General features: G+C 48.4%; 2 protein-coding genes across 2 annotated transcripts; both read left to right on the forward strand.

Moving 5' to 3' along the window:
- The first annotated feature begins 1925 nt into the window (after positions 1-1925).
- On the forward strand, positions 1926-2687 carry LOC132229173 (keratin-associated protein 21-1-like). Its single transcript, XM_059685929.1, has one exon. The coding sequence runs from the start codon at positions 1926-1928 to the stop codon at positions 2295-2297; it is 372 nt and encodes a 123-aa protein (XP_059541912.1). The 3' UTR covers positions 2298-2687.
- A 4414-nt stretch (positions 2688-7101) lies between these two features.
- Positions 7102-7887, forward strand: LOC132229174 (keratin-associated protein 21-1-like). The gene has a single exon (XM_059685930.1). It carries the CDS (start codon positions 7198-7200, stop codon positions 7579-7581), a length of 384 nt encoding a protein of 127 aa, XP_059541913.1. The 5' UTR covers positions 7102-7197; the 3' UTR covers positions 7582-7887.
- The last annotated feature ends 468 nt before the right edge of the window (positions 7888-8355 follow it).

The following is an 8355-nucleotide window of genomic DNA, read 5'->3' on the forward strand; positions in this document are numbered from 1 at the left end:
CTCTAATATGATGACACACAGGGGTGCTTGGGAAACGCAGAGGAAGAAGTCAGAGGAGAGGCCAGGACGAAGAGTAAGAAGAGAGAGGCGTCGGGAATCTACATGAAGAAGAGACCAACTTCCAGCTTAAACAGGAAGGGGGTGGGTCAGAGTCGGCTAACCACACGCGAAGGGAAACAGCTTTGAGGTCGGGAGACGGGGCCCAGATGCTGACCCCGCATTGCGGTCGCCCCCTCTATCCCGGAGGAGATGCCATAGTTTGGCGTCAGGAAGACCTCGGCAGGCGCAGCAGTGAGCGCCCAAGCTGACCCCCACGGACACCCAGCCACGTGTAACGGCCTCCCGTGCAGCGTGGGACCAGCACTTGCCTCTCACGTTGGGAGAAAAAACTCACTTTTATGATCATGTTATGCTTGGGGCTGGTCTGAAAAATTCAAGATGAATAAATTGAGTTTCAGTTTTAAAAATGATAACTTTTTAGCATAAATATGTCTCGTGCTCTCTCAGGGACAGACGTGCCAATGGGCAACTCCCGTTAAATGATACACCAACCAGATTCCCCTTTGTCCTGGCTGACCCCTTGGGTGTGACCTTGTGAGAATTGGAGCCGAGATGCCAGTCAGGCTGAGCTCAGACCCCATCCCACAAGGTCTGTGAGATCACAGGTGGGCGCTGCCCCTGCTGCGCCTGTGCGGTCACTGCGACAGGCCCCTCCCGGTCCTCTCCGTGTCCTGGGGGTTGCAGGGGGCATGGGTGACCTGGGGGTCAGGTCTGCGCATCAACAGGGGTCAGGAGACCAGTCACGGGGATGATGTCACAGACAAAGCCCCTGGAGGGACAGGGAGACTTGGGGTGAGGGGGGACCCTCAGCCATGCCTGAGGGTTCTGGCTGCTGCACAAGGTGCTGAAGGAAAGTTCATGCAGGACCCAGAGTGTCCCCGGGAAGAATGAGAGACTCGGAGGTGACCGGGGGCTTTATAACAGGGTCACTTTACCAAGAAAATGGACCCTTGAAGGAAATGATGAGCTCCCTGTTACGGCAAGTGCTCACGTCTGCAATGGTTAGAAAGGGGGGCGTATGGCACATTACAAAGAGGAACAGAGACCTGATCTTGGTGCTGCATGAGCTGTGGGGATTTTATTAAGTTCCCTACCCTTTTTGTACCGCAATTTCCATGTGACAAGGTCCCTAACTCTGTCACATTTTCATGGGCATCAAGTAGATGCAATGGCTGAGGGACCTGTGGTCAACAACCCATTCAACAATGTCGTTGTGAGGACACTCTGTGGGGCTGGTGCTCTGGGTAGAACTGCAGGACCCCCAGAGCGGATACAAAAGTCCTGGGGAGCGGATCCCGAGGTAAAACAGGCCACGACCAGCATCTTCATGAGTGCGGACTTACAGGAGCCCTCCGCCAGGAAATGCTCAGTGTCAGTGCAGCCCAGCACTGCCCTCCAGTGAGATCCAGTCCGGACTCATTAGCATAAACTTAGCTGTCAAAGTGTTGAGTGGAGCTCATGTAATAGGCTCATTCCAGACAGACACGCCCTGCCCTCCCCAGAACCTGGACTCGTGGATGAAGCTTTGAAACCACGTGTTCCGATGAGTAGATCCTCGATGGGCACTGTTCTCATGGACGTGTCATTGGCTCAAGGCAAGGCCCAGGTGACACAAAACAAACACGGTTCCCAGTAAGAGTGAGAGACTCTATACTAATGGTCGTTAACTACCGAGTCCTCTCCTGATCCACTGACAGGAGTGACCTGCACATTCCGGGCGGTAAGTGAATGTTTCCTGCGTGAGTCACAGACGCGATGGCATTCCCGGGCCCTTCTCGCGGATATAAAGCTTCCAGGGGAGGAGGCGACATTCACACTCAGAAACGTCCCTCTTCGCCTCAACCCAACCCTCACCCTCCGCCAGCATGTGCTGCAACTACTACGGGAACTCCTACGGGGGCTGTGGCTACGGCTGTGGCTATGGCTCTGGCTATGGATCCAGATATGGCTGTGGCTATGGCTCTGGCTATGGATCCAGATATGGCTGTGGCTATGGCTGTGGCTATGGCTCTGGCTATGGCTGTGGCTATGGCTCTGGCTATGGCTGTGGCTACGGCTCTGGGTATGGCTGTGGCTATGGATCCAGATATGGCTGTGGCTATGGATCTGGCTATGGCTGTGGCTACGGCTCTGGCTACGGCTGTGGCTATGGCTGTGGCTACGGCTCTGGGTATGGCAGTGGCTGCTGTACCTTCCAACCATGCTGCTACCGACGATGCTATTCCTCTTGCTGCTAGAACATCGCCTAGAACACTCTGCACCTCCAACATAATATTGAAAATTAATGCTTTTCCCCGAATGATGCCTCATTCATCATCTCTACACTCCAGTGAGGATTGGACACCTCCTGTTTTTACATTCAAGTCTTGTTGTTATTGAGGAAGTAGGAATGCATCCATTGTGGGACCTGAAGACGGAGACGTGATTGTGAATGCGTTCCCAATGTCCACGCTCGGCCGTTTTACCCTATGAAGTTGTGTTGTCCTGGAACACAAATACGCCAGATTTGGAAGAAATTATACTTTTTCAATAAACAAACTTGATGTGTTCCTGGAAGTAACTGTGTTTGTGTCAGAATCGTCACTGTCCCTGTGGCCTTGCCAGAAGCCGGGCGGCCACTGTGTCCGCCGATCCCTGGGTTTCTTATTCCGTCATCGACTGCATGTGCCATTCTCTCACCAGCACACATGGTCCTGTTTACTGCAGGTCGCAGTAGGTCTTAGTGCTGGTTGATGTGCGTGTTCCAAACTTGTTCCTCTTCACAATTTTCGTGGCTCTTCTGGTTTCTTTGTTTTCTATCTAAACTTTAGAATCAGCTTTTCAAAATCTACAAAAATACCCTGCTGAGAGTTTTATGGGGATGGAATGGAATCCATTCACCAATTGTGGGGGAGTGGATTCTTCACACTATTGAGTCTTTTGGTCCATAAACATGGTGTGTGGGTCCCCTTTTATTTCTGTGGCAGGTTCTCATTCAAAATTCAATGATGAGCATTGAACTCACTGAAGGCATATTCTGGATGGGGAGGCATATACCAGTGCAAAATCAAGGACACATCTAAATAACTAAATACAAATAGTAAATTAACAGAATTATAAAAGGTATTTATAATGACTAATGACATAAACAGTGGGTTGCTGTGAAATATCACGTGGCCTATAAAACTCACTGAAGAAACAGACACTCTTCACAGGCTTGTAACTTCTAAATACATTGAACCAATAATAACCCTCCAGAACAGAAAGCTTTACGGGAAAATTCTACAAAATTTTAAAGAATAAGTTACACCAATTCTCTACAATCACTTCCAGAAATAAAATCCGAGGGAAACTTACCAACTCATTCAATGAGGTCACCATTACCTTAATACCAACACCAGGGAAAGACATTACAAAAATAAAAACTACAGTCATATACCTGGATGGACATAGATACAAAAGGTATAAATGAACATGGCACAAAAATTAAGTATCAGCAATTTGACTACGGCATTCTATAGGAAGAATTATACACATCCACCTCACGAGATATACCCCAATTATGCAAGGGTGGTTTGGTGCTCAAAAATGAATTCATGTAATTTATTACATTAGCAGCCTGAAGAAGAAAAACCGCATGATCGGTCAATATGTGACAAAATCCAACATCCATTCATGAATAAAATGTTCCCGTAATCAGGAAAAAACGGAACTTCCTCAACTTGATGGAGAATATAGTATGTACACAAATCCTATCAGCAGCATCTCACACACTTAACAGCAAGAAACCAGACATTTCCCGCTGCCATCAGGAGCAAGGCAAGGACGTTCTCTCCGTTTTTCTCCTCAGTGTCATATTGGTAGAACTTGCTGATCAATAACACAAGATAAAGAAATAAAAGTCATGTTTATGAGAGAAAGAATGAAAAAAATGAAAGGAAGGAAGGAAGGAAGGGAAGAAGGAAGGAAGGAAGGAAGGAAGGAAGGAAGGAAGGAAGGAAGGAAGGAAGGAAGGAAGGAAGGAAACTGTCTTTTTCTACTTGGGCATGATTGTCTAGAAGAAAATCCAAAAGAAAAAACGGAGAAAACAAAACTTCTGTAAGTAACAAGTGATTGAAGCAAGGATAGAGTATACAAGGTCATTATGCAAAAGTCAATTGCTTTTCTACATATTAATATGAAATTAGACAATAATAGCATGGACCTTAGCAGCCAAAATATAACATACTTAGATATAAATCTAAAAGAAATGTGTACATGATTTATATGATCAAAACCATAAAACTCTGAAGTAAGAAATTAGGGAAGAAATAGCCCTGTCCGGTTTGGCTCAGCGGATAGAGTGTCGGCCTGCAGACTCAAGGGTCTCAGGTTCGATTCTGGTCAAGGGCATGTGCCTTGGTTGCAGGCACATCCCCAGTGGGGAGTGTGCAGGAGGCAGCTGATCGATGTTCCTCTCTCATCGATGTTTCTAGCTCTCTATCCTTCTCCCTTCCTCTTTCTGAAAAATCAATAAAATATATTTTAAAAAAAGAAATTAGGGAAGAAATAAATGAATAGCTAGTCTATGTTTACGGATGGGAAGACTCAATACTCTGAAGATAGTTCTCAGATTCCCTGCAATCCCACTCAAAGTTCCAGCCTATTGTTGTGTGGATTTCACCAAAGTGATTGTAACGTTTCCATGGCGAGGGGGGCCCAGAACAGCCAGCACAATGTCGAGGGAAGGAGCCAGTTGGAGAACGAACTCTACCCGACTTCATTCTCACGTTGAAGCCACAGGCATCAGCACAGGGAGGCTATTCCTGAAGAAATAGAACCGGCTGTTATGAGTGAGATCTATGCGTAGTCTCATTCGCCACATTTATTAAACTCTTAGGAGGAAATCATTTCATTGTGTGCTATGAAGAGAGATGGAACGCATGTGACCCCTGCTTTCTAAAAGTGTGGGAAACGCAAATAATACACGAGCTATAAAGATGGAATGATTGCTCTAACACAGTGATGGCGAACCTTTTGATCTCGGCGTGTCAGCATTTTGAAAAACCCTAACTTAACTCTGGTGCCGTGTCACATATAGAAATTGTTTGATATTTGCAACCATAGTAAAACAAAGACTTGTATTTTTGATATTTATTTTATATATTTAAATGCCATTTAACAAAGAAAAATTAAAAAAAATTGTTTGCGTGTCACCTCTGACAGGCGTGTCATAGGTTCGCCATCACTGCTCTAATATGATGACACACAGGGGTGCCTGGGAAATGCAGAGGAAGAAGTCAGAGGAGAGGCCAGGACGAAGAGTAAGAAGAGAGAGGGGTCGGGAATCTACATGAAGAAAAGACCAACTTCCAGCTTAAACAGGAAGGGGGTGGGTCAGAGTCGGCTAACCACACGCGAAGGGAAATAGCTTTGAGGACCTGAGACGGTGCCCAGATGCTGACCCCGCATTGCGGTCGCCCCCTCTATCCCGGAGGAGATGCCATAGTTTGGCGTCTGGAAGACCTCGGCAGGCGCAGCAGTGAGCGTCCAGGCTGACCCCCAGGAACACCCAGCCACGTGTAACGGCCTCCCGTGCAGCGTGGGACCAGCACTTGCCTCTCACGTTGGGAGAAAAAACTCACTTTTATGATCATGTTATGCTTGGGGCTGGTATGAAAAATTCAAGATGAATAAATTGAACTTCAGTTTTAAAAATGATAACTTTTTAGCATAAATATGTCTCGTGCTCTCTCAGGGACAGATGTGCCAATGGGCAACTCCAGTTAAATGATACACCAACCAGATTCCCCTTTGTCCTGGCTGACCCCGTGTGTGTGACCTTGTGAGAATTGGAGCCAGATGCCAGTCAGGCTGAGCTCAGACCCCAGACCCACGAGGCCTGTGAGATCACAAGCCGGCAATGCTCCCGCTGTTCCTGTGCAGTCACTACGACAGGCCCCTCGCGGTCCTCTCTGTGACCTGTCGGGGTGCAGGGGGCGTGGGTGACCTGGGGGTCAGGTCTGCGCATCAACAGGGATCAGGAGACCAGTCACGGGGATGATGTCACAGACAAAGCCCCTGGAGGGACAGGGAGACTTGGGGTGAGGGGGGACCCTCAGCCATGCCTGAGGGTTCTGGCTGCTGCACAAGGTGCTGAAGGAAAGTTCATGCAGGACCCAGAGTGTCCCCGGGAAGAATGAGAGACTCGGAGGTGACCGGGGGCTTTATAACAGGGTCACTTTACCAAGAAAATGGACCCTTGTAGGAAATGCTGAGCCCCCTGTTACGGCAAGTGCTCACGTCTGCAATGGTTAGAAAGGGGGGCGTATGGCACATTACAAAGAGGAACAGAGACCTGATCTTGGTGCTGCATGAGCTGTGTGCATTTTAGTAAGTCCCCTAACCTTTTTGTACCGCAATTTCCATGTGATAAGGTCCCTAACTCTGTCACATTTTCATGGGCATCAAGTAGATGCAATGGCTGAGGGACCTGTGCTCGACAACACGTTCAACAACGTCATTGTGAGGACACTCTGTGGGGTTGGTGCTCTGGGTAGAACTGAAGGACTCCCCAGAGCAGATACAAAAGTCCTGGGGAGCGGGTCCTGGAGTAAAACAGGCCAAGACCCAGCATCTCCATGAGTGCGGACCAACAGGAGCCCTCTGAGAGGAAATGCTCATCCTCAGTGCAGCCCAGCACTGCGCTCCAATGAGATCCAGTCCGGACTCATTAGGATAAACTTAGCTGTCAAAGCGTTGAGTGGAGCTCATTTAATAGGCTCATTCCAGACAGACACGCCCTGCCCTCCCCAGAACCTGGACTCGTGGATGAAGCTTTGAAACCACGTGTTCCGATGAGTAGATCCTCGATGGGCACTGTTCTCATGGACGTGTCATTGGCTCAAGACAAGGCCCAGGCGACACAAAACAAACACGGTTCCCAGTAAGAGTGAGAGACTCTATACTAATGGTCGTTAACTACCGAGTCCTCTCCTGATCCACTGACAGGAGTGACCTGCACATTCCGGGCGGTAAGTGAATGTTTCCTGCGTGAGTCACAGACGCGATGGCATTCCCGGGCCCTTCTCGCGGATATAAAGCTTCCAGGGGAGGAGGCGACATTCACACTCAGAAACGTCCCTCTTCGCCTCAACCCAACCCTCACCCTCCGCCAGCATGTGCTGCAACTACTACGGGAACTCCTACGGGGGCTGTGGCTACGGCTGTGGCTATGGCTCTGGCTATGGCTGTGGCTATGGCTCTGGCTATGGCTGTGGCTATGGCTGTGGCTATGGCTCTGGCTATGGCTCTGGCTATGGCTGTGGCTATGGCTCTGGCTATGGCTCTGGCTATGGCTGTGGCTATGGCTCTGGCTATGGCTGTGGCTATGGATCCAGATATGGCTGTGGATATGGATCTGGCTATGGCTGTGGCTACGGCTCTGGCTATGGCTGTGGCTATGGCTGTGGATATGGATGTGGCTACGGCTCTGGCTATGGCAGTGCCTGCTGCACCTTCCGACCATGCTGCTACCGACGATGCTATTCCTCTTGCTGCTAGAACATCGCCTAGAACACTCTGCGCGTCCAACATAATATTGAAAATTAACACTTTCCCTTTGAATGATGCCCCATTCATCATCTCTACACTCCAGTGAGGATTGGACACCTCCTGTTTTTACATTCAAGTCTTGTTGTTATGGAGGAAGTAGGAATGCGTCCATTGTGGGACCTGAACACGGAAGACGTGATTGTGAATGCGTTCCCAATGTCCACGCTCGGCCGTTCTACCCTATGAAGTTGTGTTGTCCTGGAACACAAATACGCCAGAGTTGGAAGAAATTATTCTTTTTCAATAAACAAACTTGATGTGATGTAAGTAACTGTGTTGTGTCAGAATTGTCACTGTCCCTGTGGCCTTGCCAGAAGCCGGGCGGCCACTGTGTCCGCCGATCCTGGGGTTTCTTATTCCGTCATCAACTGCATGTGCCATTCTCTCACCAGCACACATGGTCCTGGTAACTGCAGGTCGCAGTAGGTCTTAGTGCTGGTTGATGTGCGTGTTCCAACCTGCTCCTCTTCACAATTTTCGTGGCTCTTCTGGTTTCTTTGTTTTCCATCTAAACTTTAGAATCAGCTTGTCAAAATCTACAAAAATACCCTGCTGAGGGTTTTATTGGGATGGAATGGAATCCATTCACCAATTGTGGGGAGTGGATTCTTCACACTATTGAGCCTTTTGGTCCATAAACATGGTGTGTGCGTCTCCTTTGATTTCTGTGGTGGGTTCTCATTTAAAATTCAGTTATGAGCTTTAAACTCACTGAAGGCATAT

The sequence above is a fragment of the Myotis daubentonii genome, chromosome 3, assembly GCF_963259705.1.
Source record: "Myotis daubentonii chromosome 3, mMyoDau2.1, whole genome shotgun sequence".
Lineage (NCBI taxonomy): Eukaryota > Metazoa > Chordata > Mammalia > Chiroptera > Vespertilionidae > Myotis > Myotis daubentonii.